This window comes from Cornus florida, unplaced genomic scaffold (genome assembly GCF_030987335.1).
Source record: "Cornus florida cultivar Cherokee Brave unplaced genomic scaffold, ASM3098733v1 CherokeeBrave_3.0.0_Hap2_Chr05, whole genome shotgun sequence".
Lineage (NCBI taxonomy): Eukaryota > Viridiplantae > Streptophyta > Magnoliopsida > Cornales > Cornaceae > Cornus > Cornus florida.
The window spans coordinates 82,747,145-82,764,293 of NW_026775575.1; the positions used below are offsets into that span (position 1 = coordinate 82,747,145).

The window sequence follows — 17,149 nt, forward strand, 5'->3', positions numbered from 1 at the left end:
AAATCATAAAAAAATCGGATCACTCTGACTCTCTGTCTACTCATTTGGATATCTTTTGAATGGATGCTTTGTTTAACACCAAATACGATTAATAAATAACCGAGTCAGTCTCTTAATCTGATTGTACACGATGCTTAGAGCCTATTTAATTTGTAAGACAATTCTCAAAAACTCACAAAAACAATTTATAACTGAGTTTACATAATAATTAAAGTAAATAAAGTTTTTACACATTTTTTTATTTTTATTTTTAAGAATTGAAAAAAAAAAATATTTATAACATACTCCATCCATTTTCTATCCGGATCCCAAATGGGCTAGCTCCCTTGCACGTAGCCACATCATTGACACCCAAACAAGTCGAGTGATGCACAGGTGTCTACCAATGTAAGCGAGTCTATACATTTACCTACTCAACCGCGAACTTCAAACCTCAAACCCCACAGCATCTGAAAAACTATATATATATATATATATATATATATATATATATAGACACACACACACTAGTATATAGATAGATACATAGATTTAGATCAGAGAGAGAGAGAGAGAGAGTATTGTTCGAGCAACTCCGCCTGGTCCCCGCATCATCCAACGTCCTCACCGGTCACGCACTTTATTATATTCTTATCAAAACACAAAACACAAAACACCAAAACAACTGCCTTCAAGCTCCATCTCTCAATCTCTCTCTACCTATCCACAACTTCACACACAAATATAGAATCTCATGATATTTATCACACTATGTTCAAAAAAGAATAAGCATCGAGGACTCTAGAGAGAGAGAGATAGGGGTTTAGAGAGAGAGAGAGAGCGAATGGGGACTGGTGTATCCAAGAACACGGACTCCACCTCTCATGGCAGCGAAGAGAGAGAAGACCATGAAGGAGGACAACTCTTCGTCTCTATCAAGATGGAGAATTACAAGCCCAAAGGCGAACTCATCCCTCACGTCTACGGCTCTGTGCCCCTCGTCGGCTCTTGGGACTCCTCCAAAGCAGTAATCACTCTCCTTCCATTCCCCAATTTGATTCAATTCAATCTTTTTTCTGATCACTAACTGTTTGATTCAATGACAATGACATTGTTAGCTTTCACTGGAACGCGAATCGGCGTCAATGTGGGAATTGAGTTTCGTTGTCCCTCCTAATCACGGTAACTGAACACTGCGCTCTTTAACTGATTATCTAGGGTTTATGTGTATCTAATTTGAAGAATTGTTGATTTTATTGTTTGAAATTAGAAACATTGGATTTCAAGTTCATGTTGAAGCCCCAGTACAATAATGTGCCCTGTATACTTGAGGAGGGACCGAACCGGCTCCTCACTGGGGGGACCTTGCAGCACGAGGATGCAAGGCCGGCTCTGTTTAGGCTGAATAGTGAAGACGTGCTTGAGTACAGGGTGCTCATTAAAGCTGACAGGGTTTCGCCATTTGATCTAGCTGCTAGTTGGAGAGCTTATCAGGACAATTTGCAGCCTTCCACTGTCCGTGGTATTCCTGATGTTAGTATAAATTCGGTGCCAGAGCCAGGTGCTGAGGTATGGATGTGATCACAGTTGTTGATGTTTTAATTTTAACTAGCTATACAATGCTGGACAACCCTTGCTAAGAAATGTCCTCCATCTTCTATTTCCAATATTTACTTACTAGAGCTGCATTTTTGTTTTCTACATTCAAATACATATCATTGTAACAACAGTGGCTAGGCAACTTATGAAGGAATAGAAGGAAATAAGATTCTGAAGTATCATCTTATTATTATTATTATTTATTTATTTTCCATATGAATTCTGTAGCATTAAAACCTTTTACATAAGTTTCCATAGAAAAGTATATAATTTTTACCAAGAAAAACATTTCATTGTGAATGGTTTGTTTTCCGCAGTTATAATTATTCCATTTCAAACTGAAACTAAGTATCTAACAAATCTTATGCTTAGTGTATTTCTTGGTCAATAATGTTTTTCCTTCTTAGAAGGAATGACATAGCAGATAGATACATACAGGACTTGTGTTGAAAAAATAAAATACTTTTATAGCTTTTCAGAGTTTCTGGAGGAAAAAATAATAAAAAGACACAGTATTTGTCCCCTGAGGAGAGAAAAGAAAGGAAGCGAAGCTCATAATCCCTCTCCCTGTGAGGGAAAATAAGGAGGTTAAAAAAGGAACATGTGTTATTTTGTTTGTAGGAAGGCTAAAAATACAATTTATTTTTTTATATTATTTTATTATTTTTTTTTTATAAAAGCTAATCGTTAAATGGTAACTACAAACTCATTTTCTCTGCTCGACAAATTCTCTCACTTTTGGGAGGAAGATGAAAATAGCATTGGGGATGATCAACCTTCTTTATTCTTTTCTATTCTCTCTTAAACATTCAAACAAGGGAAAAGAGACTCTCTCCATTTTGTCCTTCCATTTGTCCCCATCCCTCCATTTCAAGTGGTCTAACAATTAATTTGTGGCCCCTGGTTTAACCATAAAAAGAAAATTTAGCACAAAAATTTAGATTTTATTTTTGACAAAAAAGAAGAAGCACATAACCACATCTCTACATTGTAGGGAGCTATAAAAACACTGGGCTTCATCTTGTGTAAGTCAAGGTCATTTTTTTTTAACCACCAAGGGTCTAGCCTAGTCGTATTTACTCCTGCTCCCATATGGGAGGTTGAGGGTTCAAGTCCCAGCGAGGCAATAGGTGGCCAGGTGGGTCTGTGGGTGTGTGTGTCTTACCTATGAAAAAAAAAAAATTTTTTTTTATGTCAATTCATTTCTAACTAATGAGACAAGACACAAACAAGTAATGTGTAAGGCTTTCTAATAAGAAAGTTTTATTTGTTCTAATGCTAATTACTATTTCAACTGACCTACTTAAGAAAGCCTTGGATTCATCATGCATGTTTTTTCTATCTTTAGGAACCATTTATTTGCTTTTGCAATATTCGGTATTTATGAACATGCATAATTTTAAAAAGTTGAATTTGAAAATTTGAATACATAAAACTTTGAAAGAAGTAATTAGAATCTGTTACGAGGACACTTCAAAATGTTAACTAGCTTATTAAGTACATTATATTGATGTGCATAATTATGATATAAGCCTCAAACTTGCTTGTGCGTGTACATGTGCGACGGTCATTCTAAGTAAAGCGAACATATTCCTTATTTGCTATAGTCTCTCTGACTCTGAGTTGAAGGAACAAATGGGAGGAAGAAAAAGCAGAGGGATGCCTGGGAATTTCCTGGCTTCGTACTGGCTAAGAAGGAAAGAGAAGGGAAAATAAGAGAGGAGAGGGCTGTGCTCTTGGAGCCTTTCATATTATTACCTCCTAAAAGTGGTGTCGAGGTGGAGGGGAAGGGCATTTCCTTTCCTTTCCTTTTTTTTTCTTCCCCTTTTCCCTTTTATTTTACATCTTTTAATTTTTAAAAAAATTATTTTTAATATATAAGGGTATAATGAGTACTAAAAAAAAGGAAAGGGTATAATGAAAACAATTACGTAACACCACTTTCTTCCCTTTTGCCTTCTTCCAGCTCAACCAAAAAAAAGGAGGGAAAGACCCTTTACTTTCCCTGGGGATACTTTCTCGTTCCACCCACCTTCTATTCATTTCAATTTTCTGTGACTCGTGTCAAATGTTGTTCTAAATACTCGTGTGACTCGTGTCAAAGGATGGAAACCAATTTTACATTGTTGTAAATACTCATTTTCTTTTTGCGGGTAAAAATTGTTGTAAATATCCATTAAATAATCTTTAATACAGTGTGAACTGATATTTACTCTCATTTTCTGCCAGCTTGGCTCTTCAGCAAGTTTGGAGCTTGATCTTGAGCATTATGTTGTCCCAGCTCCAATAACTTCTGCAAACTCTGGTCTGGTTTATGCAGCTAACATGACAGAGACTCCAAGGTCACTGAACCGTGCTGGGGTATTCTCCAACACTGATGGCTCAACTGGTGCTTCACATTCCTACAATGATAGTGGTGTTCCCATTGATCGACCTGCGACTATAAAGGTTTATCTTTTTCCCTGAATTTCATTTTTCTAACAAAGATTTAATACTAAGCCTTGAAGGATCTTGTAAGCTATATCAGTGTGGGTTATTAAACCATCTAATATTACCTGTCATATTTCAAAACTTCCATTCGCCATGCAGTTTAACTTTGATCAGATTGAGAGTTATTTTTATTTATTTATTTTAGTTATATGCACCTGAAATTGTACCATGTGCAAATTGCAAATAATTTTACAACTTAAAAGCACCATTAATGCACTGTGATGTGTTTTGATTGATCTTCCGTCAGGGTCTGGTTTGTACCTTCTTCTTCTGGCATTCTTTTAAGCTTCTAGATCCAAAATTCATGGTGCCAACATTTATGTAGGAGATGGAGATCATAGTTCCAGATCCATCTAAGGTGTATTCAGGTTCTGGCATGGTTGAATCAAAATCAGTGGGAACTTTTTCGCCTTTTCAAAAGCAAGATAGTCAAAGAGGACTCTTTGTGGATAGGGGCGTGGGATCTCCTAGGCTTGCTAAATCAGCCAGTGCAGCTACTTTCACTACGGATCTCAAACTAGATTCTGAACGCAAGGTTTGTAAAAACTCATCACTTCCATTTACGCAGGGAGAAAATTTATTCCTAAAACGGTGAAGTCTTGACTGGTTTATTGTTGCTTGGTTTCCTCCTGAATTGTTAGAATGCAATGCCAGCAGCTGCTGGAGCTGTTGCAGCTGCAGCTGTAGCTGATCAAATGCTTGGACCAAAGGAGGATAGCCATCTGGCAATTGTCCTGGTATCTTTCTGATAAGTGATTAATCATATATGCTAATTAATTTGATGATCGGTTTCCCTTGTCTATTTACATTGTAAGTGTAGGGAAATTAAAATTAAAATTTAAAATTTCAGACTCTTTCTCAGTGGTCTAAAAGTTGGATTCTAGAAGCAACTACCAATATTTATAGGTTCATAATTCCATTTAACATTCATTTAACTGTATTGTTGAGACTGAATGATCTAACAAGTGCTTGTATTCTAGGTTGGCTTGCCAGCTCGAGGGAAGACTTTTACTGCTGCTAAACTTACGAGATATCTTCGCTGGTTGGGTCATGAGACCAAACACTTCAATGTTGGGAAGGTAATTAATGTTCTTATCATCACTACTCTTCACATTTCTTAAAGACTCTACTCATTCAAGCAAGAAAGATTCATTTAACTTTTCTTTGGTTGCAACAGTATCGGCGCCTCAAGCATGGAGCTAACCAGGTATTGTAAAGTTGTCTGAAGTACAATTGATTATGTGGTGGGGAATTTCTATCTACTATAGGGGGTTACGTCTTACATGCTTAGTAGTTTAACTTAATGTTGTGAGTGGAATTCATCAACAGTGGAAGTTTTTACTTTTAGTATTAATTGATTTGATTTTCTGTAACTTTTTTTGAAGTGTTATGATAAACTCGTTTGCTTGCTTCTCTTATTGTGATACGATTTTAGTCTCTCTTTTAAAAAGGGTTCTGCTGCAATGACATAAAGCATGGATGTTTTACCGCTCTATGAGATTAGTGGCACAGACACAGAGAACAGAAGTCGTACAGCCGAACAAGAAAGGGGATTTGTTAGGCAGTATTTCTGTCACGCCCTGATCCCCAACCCATCCTCTTAATGAAAGGTTTAAAAAGTTGATCATATAACTAATCACATTTCAACTGCAAATAGGCTAGATATCGATTTTTTATTTTCACATAAATTCATAAGTTTATGTATATCATTTACATATTGGCCCCAACTTTTTTTAGATATTTACACAAACTCTGCTCAAGTGTCAGAACTAGACACTCAACATGTCACCTACTTACACCACTATGTAAAAGAAAGCCACTATCTCCTCATCGCCTACTACCATTGGTCCTCCTCTAGGTTTGCTTTGTCTGGGAGCCATTGTTTTTTCCTGCTTTTATGGCTGAAAAGGGAAAAGTGGGGGGAGTGAATATGAATGCCTAGTTGGAAATCCTATCACGCAACTCCAGTATAATCATTGGGGTAGTTTTTAGTTCTTAGCTCATTTTTCAGAACATCAATGGCGTTGCACAATTCTAGGTCAACAGAAACATTCAAATAATCCAATCTCTCTAACCTTCATTACATATAACAACATATCCACCCACTGGAGTAATAAAATATACACACGCAAAGTAACAAATCCATCACCATGATGCCTTGTCATGCCATATAAGTCTTGCTAACTCAACAGATTCAAGAGCGACTGTAGGCAACATGAACCGGACTCTCACACTGGTCACCAGTTAATGGCTATCAGCCATGCTCGCATAAGAGACAAGCCATATGTCCCATCATTGTTGCATAATACTTTTATTGGTAACATTAAGGTTCTTGAGAACATCTCGAAATGTAATTTTCATTATGATGTCATCTTTTCCAGTAAAAATGAAGTGAATGCATGAGTATGAATTTGAAAGAAAAGATGCTATAGGGTAAAAGGTTCTGAAAGACAATTACTGGTAGTTTTTCTATTTCTAGTTCTTTGGGCACAGGTTGCACATCGTGTCTATATTCTAAATTTCTGCTTGATACTTGAGTGGTTCACTATCTTATCATCAAAATTCAGCTTCACGTTCTTAGAAGCTGGATTCTCAATGCCAGAAAGAGATTTCATTTATTTTTTCTTTTCCTAAAACTTCTTCATACATTGTACATTTTTTTTTTGGATGCAGACTGCTGATTTTTTTAGAGGTGACAATCCAGAAGGCATAGAGGCACGCAATGAGGTGAATCTCAGCTAAGGATTTTTTTTCTTGAGTTGTCAAAATGGAATAGTTATTTTAACGAGGCTACATTGAGGTTTCATTTGTTATTTTATTTATTGGAATCATTTTTTCTCAATGCCACATTTTCTTGTGAATCATCTCTTTAATCAAAGAATAACCTTTCAGTTTCCTGAATGTCATGTGGTCACGTGGGAACACAAACAGTTGTGCAAACCATGTACATCCGAGGAATACGACATTGAGATCTGATGATTAAAAAATACCCGAATCAATAACTCAAATTGAATAATCACTTTTCTGAAATGCACTTTTTGAGAAAAATCTATGGTATTTCTCAGAAAGTCTTTGTTAGAGATGTAAATTCCGTTTAAAAAAGAATACTTTGGTAGTTCTTTTAACTCTTAGGATGATGTTTTAATCATAAAACCTATAAAATCCCTGATTTGATTTGATGTAGTTATTACTAATGCTGATGAAATAAACAATATTTTTGTTGCACATGTGGTTTCTATTACAAAGTATTGTGCAAAACTAAATTTCAGCTCCCTAATGAACTTCAGATTTTGGACACTGGGGAAGTAAAATCTAGAAGTTATTTGCTCTTATAAGTACTATATATACACACACACAAACATACATATACATATATATAAGGACGAAATAGGTTGTACGACCTAATAACCTATGTACACGTGGAATGTAAAGTACTGCACGGATAAAGATATATGCTCTAAAATCACTGATATATTAAACGAGTAATATGGAGGAGTATATAATAAATAAAACTAAGCCATAAAATTGGAAAATTGAAGTTAGTAAATTGATTGAAATTACTATTAGTACGATGAATGCCAGCACCAGTTGTTCACAAATTTAGCTTCAAGTAGGACTTTGAAAATGACTACATGCTTTCTGTATTTGTTGATAATTTATTGGAATCATATTACGTTATTTTATGGGGAAAAATATATAAAAATTCATCCTGATGAAAATGCTTATGAAGTTGATATAAATGGAGTTTATTTTTCCTAAATCAGTTTTTTCCCCCCCACCTAGAGCAGGAGAAACTCATTGTAACGGTATCTCTTGTGTTGTATATAATGCTTACGAAGTTGATATTAATGGAATTTTCCCCCTTTATCAGGTGTTTTTCACCTATTGTAAGAACTCGTTATAATGCTGTTTCTTTAATGATTGTATTGATTCTGTAATTTTTCGTACCATTCTTTTAGGCCTGTTGGTCTTGTTTACTCCAGTTTTTGTTACCGTCATCACTATGGAATCACTAAAACAATATTTTCTAAGGAGGAATTTTTGGAAAGCGAACTAACAAATCGAACTAAAAGTCAACTGAAATACTAAAGATGATACATATGCAGAAAAATTAACTGCCAATTCCACCAAATGATAACCCAGAAAATATTTCGTACAGAGGGAAAAAAAGAAAAAGAAAAAAGAAACGCATTCTTCAGTTTTCCTTGTTATCTATTGCAATTTTGTAATTAGTCTAAAGACAGGAAAATGGTTAGATTTTTATCCAATTCATCCCTCTCAGCACCCACTTAGGTGGGACCAACACTGGATGATGGCATTTTACTTGGAATATGAAGATTTTTTTAATTCTGTTGAAAGAGGTCATGCATTGGTAGGGTATCTGTTCAAATTGAGTTGTTAGTTATTATACATGTATAATTACTGCCATATGGTTTTGGCCATCATGTCTGATACATGAAATAATGTTTCATTCAAAGAAACCAGGTTGTCGATGTGCAGCTTTAATTTACTCAACTTTCAACTATTTCTATCGCTTAAAGAATTTAAAAAAAAAAAGCATTTCTTCTCACTAAGATAAATCTACTGCTTATGATGTTATAACTATTGAATTTGGTTTTCTTGGATAATGGTATTACAGTGTATTAACCATTTTCTTTGCAAATAGTTTTAATACATCACGTGCTACTAGGTAGCTGCCCTAGCAATGGATGACATGATAGCTTGGATGCAAGAAGGTGGTCAGGTAAGTTCTTTTAAATCAGATAATGTGATTTCCATTCTATCCTTTTACTATTATTTGTTTCATTAATTTGTAGGTTGGAATTTTTGATGCCACAAACAGTACTAGGAAAAGGAGGAACATGCTTATGAAAATGGCTGAAGGAAAATGCAAGGTATGATGCTTTTGCACTAGCAGGGATGCTTAGAATTTTGGGAGGATGAAACTCTTGCATGTAAGTGAATCAAGGCTTTTGTATAGCAGCAGTACCAGGATTTACGTAGGAGGGAAGATCCATCATTTTTTTAGTCTTCCTTGATGAAATTTAACATATGAATTGGAAACCTGAATCATATATATTTTATAGTTATTTTGTGCCGAAGAAACTTGTTTATTTGTGGCCAAATTAGTGTGTTGGAGATTTAGCAGAAATGTCGTATATCTAGTTATAAACTCCTCATCAATTTCTAATATTTCTTCCGTGTTCTCCTACAGATTATTTTTTTGGAAACACTATGCAATGATAAGCAGATTATTGAAAGAAATATACGTCTTAAAATTCAACAAAGCCCTGATTACGCAGAAGAGTATGGCTGCTTACTAAAATAGTTGAACTTTTATTTTAACAGACATTTATATATTTAGTAAATTACATTTGTCTGCAGGCCAGATTTTGAAGCTGGATATCAAGACTTCAAAAATCGACTAGATTATTATGAAAAGGTAGTTTTCTGAAACATACATTAGATAATTAATTTTCACCAAGGATTCAGTGTTAATGAATGCTGTATATTATTAAATGAAAAAATAAATAAATACTCTTGCTGCCAGGTGTACGAGCCAGTAGAAGAGGGATCTTATATCAAAATGATTGATATGGTCAGCGGCCAAGGTGGACAAATACAAGTAAGTTTAAGTTTTTTCTTTTCTTTTTTGGTTATTCTTTTGAATTTGATCATCTTATATGCATCATGCATTTGTGGGGTTGACCCATGTTGCATGTATGATGTAAATTGTTATTATTGTTTGTCTTTGATGTATCAGTATGGTTGAAAAAGGTACCATGAATTCAGCATGTGTCCTGTAAAACTGGAACTGGTTATGCTGGACACCATGGTTGTTTCCAATGTTTTGGTATTTGCAAGAAATGTTGCAGGATTCCATATGGAAAGCATTTAATCATGATGTGGAGTTGATATCAAGAAAATTGCATAGGTTTCATGTTTGAAACATTTATTACCTTTGAGCAGAATGTGTGTGATTTGAGGACCACTTAATTGACAATATTTTTACTAGTCCAACCTGTGGTGGGTGACTTCTTAGGTTTGGGTTCAATTATTGATAATGGAACTTGGTGTATTAGGTGTGCTGAAACCATTCCTCCCTCAGGTACTGCGGAAACTGGATCAATTTTCTTTTATAGTTTATGTAAGATAGAATTGGCTTTGATCTCTTTAAAGCCACATTGTCTTATGTACACCAACCATTGACTGAACCTTTTTTTGTTTCTTCCACAGATTCTTTTAAAACACCATGTGTAAGCATGGATCTTTTTACTCTTTATTTTTGATAAATGTGGAAGCACAAATCATTTGTATAGTGCAATTAATTACCCAGTAAGCAGCTTTGACACTTGAAGGGCATTTTTTTTTTTATTTCCCTTCATGGTCATGTGAAATTCAAATTATCAATAATTGTAGGAAACTTTTGGCTTTTTTGTGTCTCAATCATCACTTTGCACTTTCCATATCTTTTTTTTTGCACTTTCCATATCTTGGTACCCTACTGGGGCCTTGTTTTTAATTTCTCTCAAGTTTTATGGACATGGGGTCTTTTCGTGATATTCTTCCTTGTGATATAGTTATATTTGGTTAGAGAAAATGAATTGATATTCTTATTTCAATTGCTCAGTACATTTATTATATTGCATAAGCTATATACTAGTGGCCATTGCTTGGTCAAATGATAAATTGGACCGGCAAGCATGAGAATGTGGGTTTAAGCTTAGGGCAGCTAATTAGTTTGAAAGACTGCTAAATGCTAGGTTTGTCTTCAGTTTACTCCTCCCAGTATCCTCTTAATAAGCTATATTATGCTTAATGAGAAACCTCCATTGAAACCAGAGAAATGTGTTCAGTTGCAGTCTATATAGTCATTCATTGGTTAGGGAAACTTTGCAGTCTAGATACTGATCGAAAAAGACAGTCTGGATGTGTTTATCATGAAAATTTTGTTCCGAAGCTCTGTTGATTTTTTTCCCCCGCCAAATTACACACTCATTTTGTCCCTACGGTAACTTGACCCTAAACCTCCCACTTTGGGAGTTAGAGGAGAAGCTACTAGGCTACAAACCTTGGTAGTCTTTCTTGATTATTGGATACATATTTTTTTGGGTAGGTATAACATGAATAGATTACTTACTGAAACTTTTTTACTCTATAACTAGTGTCTAGTGGAGTATCTTATTTACACTGTAAATTCAATTGAAAATTTTACTTTCTAAGATTCGTTTTTTCCTTCTAGTAAATCCTCAAGGTAAATATTTGTAACATGGGTAGACTTTCTAATTTAGATGCCATCCAATTGGTTTACAGAGTATGATCTAATTTTATTTGTTAAGAAAATTTGCTTCTTTTTCAGGTAAACAATATCAGCGGCTATCTTCCAGGACGAATTGTCTTTTTCTTGGTATGTTGTCCCAATTTGTTTTATGATGTGTCTAGTCAAGTGTGCTCTATTCTTATTTGTATAATATGTAATTAACTGAATCTGAATAAGAATATGGCACGGAAATGTATCTTAAATACACTTGTGGAAAAGTATTGCTGGGATGATCATGAAAATACAGGCCTTTTGTGAATGATACAGCTAAAAAGCTTTAGCATATATCTGCTCTTTGCTTGAATCTCAAGAGATGACTTAAACTAAATTTTAAGGCTTCTTATTTCACAGCATCTTTTGCATCACTAATTGGCTGTTCTACTTGTCCAACCAAAAAAAATGAATGATGAATGAATAAATAAATAATTCAAGATAACAAGTGACGAAGAAAATTTTGTGCTTCTGTTACTAAAATGAATAATTATTGTCGCTGATGTGATAATTTATCTGCTTTAAGCATTTGTTCTTGTATATTTTCTTAAACTTCAATGCAGAACATGAATGCCAATAAGTGGCTTGCAGGTGAATACACATCTCACACCCCGTCCAATTTTACTGACGAGGCATGGAGAGAGTCGAGATAACGTTAGAGGCAGAATAGGGGGTGATCCTGTCTTGAGGTTTGGTTATCTTTCAGAAATCATGAAATTGCCTGATTTTTTACCCACAGTTTTCTCCTCTGAAATGTAACATTTGCTTTAAAATTTGTATTCTCTTTCTTGGACTAGAAATTGAGTAGTCTGACACCTGTGCATGCTAATATTGTTCTAAGGTTGTTTATAATTCACGTTTTTTCCTCTAAACTCTCTGTTGAGGCATTGATTATTTACCAATAATTGCACTTTATATTCACAATTGGTGATAGAATGTCAACAATTCTTCCCACAAATTCACTCTTTAATTAAATTTTTTTTTTTTTTGGGTTTGATATATTGCAACAAACACACACACACACACACACATATACACTATCTACTTTATGTACTTTTCTGAAGCTTTAGTTATGATCTCCCAATGTTGGGGGAAATTGGAAGTTAAATTGACCGTCTTACTTAAGACCCTGAAAATAGAACTTTTCAGGAATGCATGTTAATTTGTTAAAATATAGACGGTTGAAGGATGCAAAAAAAATATTTGGTTATATTATGATTGACCATGAAGACTAGGTAGCTTCATGGTGGTGATCAACGAGAAGGTAAACAATGGGAGTTTATGCCACTCAATTTAACTGAACTGAAGAAAGCCTTATCCCAACTATTTGGTTTGTGTTACATAAATCATGTTACACTCTTCTATATCTAAGGTCAAAAATTCAATTAATAAACACACCATCACCTTTTTATACGATATGGTTCTTCCCTTTATTATGACATCAATCACAATTTGAAGTCTACTTTATGGATGCAGTTCATGGTATTTCCTGAACAGGTCAAACTATCTTTTAGTCGGGTTTCTCTCATTTATCCTTTACTTGGTGTTACTTCCACCTTTTGTAACAGAAAATCAGAGAAAGAGGAAGCTGATTTTGCCTCAAATGAAATGAACCAAATTTAGGACAAAGTGAAAGGTGAAAACGTTAGAGTTTCTCTATTAAAAATAAGTACAAAATTAGTCTTTTATTCTGCCCTGAACGACGACCCATAAACACAAATTTTATTTAATAATACTCGCTAAAACTCTCTCTTCTGGTTTATATTTGCTCAGAGAATTTCTTGCGTGTTCATTATCTTGACAGTGCTTTGGTTGTATTTTGGTGGGACATGTTACTTTGATCATTTCATCTGTTAAGGCCTTCTATTCAGTATGAACTCTAGTCGTTAAACTACAATACTTCTGATATGATACTTCTTTGAACAGTGATACTGGAGAGGTTTATGCAAAGAAACTTGCTAACTTTGTGGAAAAGCGACTGAAAACTGAACGTGCTGCTTCTGTAAGCTTTGTCAATATGCACTATTTATATATATTCATTTGCAGCCAAAATTCTTTATGCCTTCTGTAAATTTCACTTGAATATATACTGTACACGTAACGCCAATTTTCCTGCCCATTCTCTCGTGTTTATGATATCAATGAGAATTATTATGGCATTTTTTCAGTTACCCTTTTTGACTCTATTGAACTTGAAGAGAATTTTTGATCATTAGGTTGACTTGAAGCATTCCTGATCTTAATTTACATAGTAACTGAAGAATCATGACAAGGAAGTTTTTTGCTGTTTACCAAAAGTTCTGGTCTGATCAAATCGAATTTCTTATTGTTAGCATATATGATAGCCACGATTTATGGAATGACTTACCACATTAGCAGAGATTTGATTATTCTATAGCATAATCGAATCTCTGCTAATGTGGTAAGTCATTCCATAAATCGTGGCTATCATATATGCTAATATGGTAAATTATTCCATAAATCGTGGCTATCATATATGCTAATATGGTAAATTATTCCATAAATCGTGGCTATCATATATGCTAACACTTATACTGTATAGTCGTGGTCTTCATTAATCATAATGTGATACAAAATCAGGAAGAGAACAAATTTGATGTCATTAGATTGGGCTTCTGATTGTCGAAAAATAGTTTTTTTTCCTTATATATATATATATATTTCCGAAGCTATATTCCTAAAGAGTTTGTATAAGCACAATAGAGATTTAGGTTTTTCAATATTCTTTCTAGGATCCATGTTTGTCAAACGGGAAGCATGCTTTTTGTTATGATAAATGCAACGAACCCAAGTTGAATCAAGAATTACGACAAAAAAGTAAACACGCCACATAAAGAATACAAAGATTTTTACGTGGTTCGGCAACAGCCTACGTCCACGGTTGGGATCCGACGAAAGTTTTCACTATGCGTAAAATCAAAGATTACTAGTTTTCAGCCCCTCACTCAGTTTCTGTACAAATTTTAGAGTCTCTCACATCATTCACTCCAAACCCTAAGTGTCCTTATATGTCGGGTTACAAGAGAATAATTAGGGTCCACGATCCATGAGCAAAAACCGGGTCAAAATTTTTCCACACAAAGCTCATCCAACAGGTCGTCAGGTCATAAGCGGGTCACAAAGCGACTCGGCACCAAATTCGGGCCACAATATCACAAATCTCCACCTTGGCTCGAATTACGCCAAGCTCCACAATCACTAACTACTCCTTTTGTCGCTTCCATATGCCCCTAAGGGCCTCAACAACTGTAAGTACCAATCAAGTCTAGATAGTGTCTGAACTTGAGTGTAGGAATGACCTTAGTCATCATATCTGCCGGATTCTCTGCTGTCCCAATTTTCCTCACTGCAATAGCACCCTGTGCAATCACATCTCTGATGAAGTGAAACCTGACATCAATGTGCTTGGTTCTCTCATGGAACATCTGATTTTTAATCAAATGTATGGCACTCTGGCTATCGCAAAACACAGTCAAATCATCCTGCTGCAAGCCCAAATCACCAACTGAGCCTCTCAACCATATAGCTTCCTTCACTGTCTCCGTAGCTGCCATGTACTCAGCCTCAGTAGTAGACAATGCAACTACGGGCTGCAAAGTCGCCTCCCAACTAATCGCACTCCCACAAAGAGTGAAGACATACCCTGTCAAGGACCTTCTCCTATCAATATCTCTAGCATAATCCGAATTAACATATCCAACAACACTCCCACACGTGTCGTTGCCTCTGTCATAGACTAACCCAACATCTGGAGTGCCTCGCAAGTATCGTAATATCCACTTCACAGCCTGCCAATGGACCTTCCCAAGTCTATCCATGTATCTGCTTACTACACTAATTGTAGGTGAAATGTCTGGCCTAGTGCACACCATAGCATACATAAGGCTACCAACTACACTAGCATAAGGAATACGAGAGATGTGCTCCACCTCCTCCTCGGTCTGTGGTGACAATCGCGCTAAGATTCTAAAGTGGGCAGCCAATGGAGTACTCACAGGTTTTGATGCCTGCATACCGAAGTGTTCCAGCACCTTCTCAATGTATTTCTTCTGGGACAAATATAATCTGCCCGCCCCTCTGTCCCTATGAATTTCCATTCTCAATATCCTCTTTGCAGCACCAAGATCCTTCATCTCAAATTCACCACTAAGCTGAGCCTTCAACATGTTGATTTAAGACATGTTCTTGCAAGCTATCAATATGTCATCAACATACAACAAGTACAAATACGAACCATCTAAGAGCTTCCCGTGATACACACAACTGTCAAACTTACTCCTACAGTAGCCATTCCCAACCATAAAGGTGTCAAATCGCTTGTACCACTGTCTAGGAGATTGCTTCAGCCCATACAAGGACTTCTTCAGTAGACAAACATGATCTTCCTTTCCTAGAAACCCCTCAGGCTGATGCATATAAATATGCTCTTCCACCTCACCATGTAAGAAAACAGTCTTGACATCAAGCTGCTCAAGCTCCAAGTCATACAGAGCAACCATATCAAGTAGCACCCAAATTGAGCTATGTTTCACCACAGGAGAAAACACTTCATTGAAGTTCGCCCCTTCCCTCTGTGTATAACCCTTCGCCACCAAGCATGCCTTGTCTCTCGCATCTTCCACCCCTAGAATTCCTTCTTTCTTCTTAAAGACCCATTTACATCCCACAATCTTCTAGCCCTTAGGCTTCTTAACTAGCTCCCAAGTCTGGTTCTTATAAAGAGACTCAATCTACTCACTCATGGCAGCAAAACATTGTGCTGACTCTCCACCTGTGATGGCCTCATGATAAGAACATGGCTCATCAATATCCTCTGCCACACTAAGTGCATAAGCAACCGAATCAACATGTGAAAACCCATACTTCTCAGGTGGCTTAATATCCCTCCTAGGCCTGTCTCTAGCCACACTATACTGCTGCAATTATGCATCTCCCTCAGCCCGAAACTGCACCTGCTTGTGAGTCGACCGAACAGGACTATTCTCTAATTGAACCTCTATATGCTCCACCTGTTCACTGACCACCCTGAGTAGGGGTGGCAATATTTGACACGACATGCTAACACGACATGAACACGATACGAGATGAGAGGGTTTGGGTTAATCGTGTTGACACGGACTGACCCACTAACTAAACGTGTCGTGTTTGACCCTATAAACACGATTATGACACGAATAACCTGATTAACTAAAGTGTCAGATAAACGTATCGTGTTCGTGTAAAAAATAACCCATTTAGCTAAACATGTAGAATAAAAGTGTCGTGTTTGTGTAAAAAATGACTTAAACGTGTTTTTTTGTGTCATATCAAGTCTTGATCCATTTATTAAACAGGTTACGCGTGTTGTGTCGTGTTACATGTGTAATAATCGTGTAGCGTTCGTGTCAAGGGGTCTTAGACACGACTAATAATCGTGTCGTGTGTGTGTTAACCCTAATCGTGTTTGTGTCGTAATCGTGTCGACATGAACACGACACGCCAACACGAATTGCCACCCCTAACCCTGAGCTTTCCCTGAATTAACTACCTCCTTCTGCGGAGTAAGCATCGCAGACTCATGAAAGGTCACATCCCTGCTAACAAGTATCTTCTTTCCCGAAGCCTCTGGGCACCATAATTTGTATCCCTTGACCCCAAGCTAATAACCAAGAAATATGCATTTCTTAGCCCTCAGTTCAAGCCTCCCCTCATTCACATGAGCATACGTTGGACACCCAAATATTCTCAAATTACTGTAACTAGCAGTAG

At 36.1% G+C, this 17,149-nt stretch overlaps 1 protein-coding gene across 2 annotated transcripts in view; it reads left to right on the top strand.

The window, feature by feature from the left end:
• Positions 1-602: 602 nt before the first annotated feature.
• LOC132307213 (6-phosphofructo-2-kinase/fructose-2,6-bisphosphatase) overlaps positions 603-17,149 on the top strand; it is a 28,299-nt gene continuing 11,752 nt past the window's right edge. The window contains exons 1-17 of one of the 2 annotated variants that reach the window (XM_059804909.1): positions 603-1,006; positions 1,098-1,161; positions 1,250-1,548; positions 3,808-4,026; positions 4,394-4,603; positions 4,710-4,805; positions 5,049-5,147; positions 5,246-5,275; positions 6,742-6,795; positions 8,759-8,812; positions 8,886-8,963; positions 9,284-9,375; positions 9,454-9,511; positions 9,620-9,694; positions 11,429-11,476; positions 11,972-12,069; positions 13,307-13,382. In XM_059804909.1, the coding sequence (XP_059660892.1) occupies positions 824-1,006; positions 1,098-1,161; positions 1,250-1,548; positions 3,808-4,026; positions 4,394-4,603; positions 4,710-4,805; positions 5,049-5,147; positions 5,246-5,275; positions 6,742-6,795; positions 8,759-8,812; positions 8,886-8,963; positions 9,284-9,375; positions 9,454-9,511; positions 9,620-9,694; positions 11,429-11,476; positions 11,972-12,069; positions 13,307-13,382 (1,833 nt within the window). In that variant the 5' untranslated portion in view covers positions 603-823. The remainder of the gene's footprint in view (positions 1,007-1,097; positions 1,162-1,249; positions 1,549-3,807; positions 4,027-4,393; positions 4,604-4,709; positions 4,806-5,048; positions 5,148-5,245; positions 5,276-6,741; positions 6,796-8,758; positions 8,813-8,885; positions 8,964-9,283; positions 9,376-9,453; positions 9,512-9,619; positions 9,695-11,428; positions 11,477-11,971; positions 12,070-13,306; positions 13,383-17,149) is intronic. The other variant, XM_059804910.1, reaches the window with a different exon arrangement.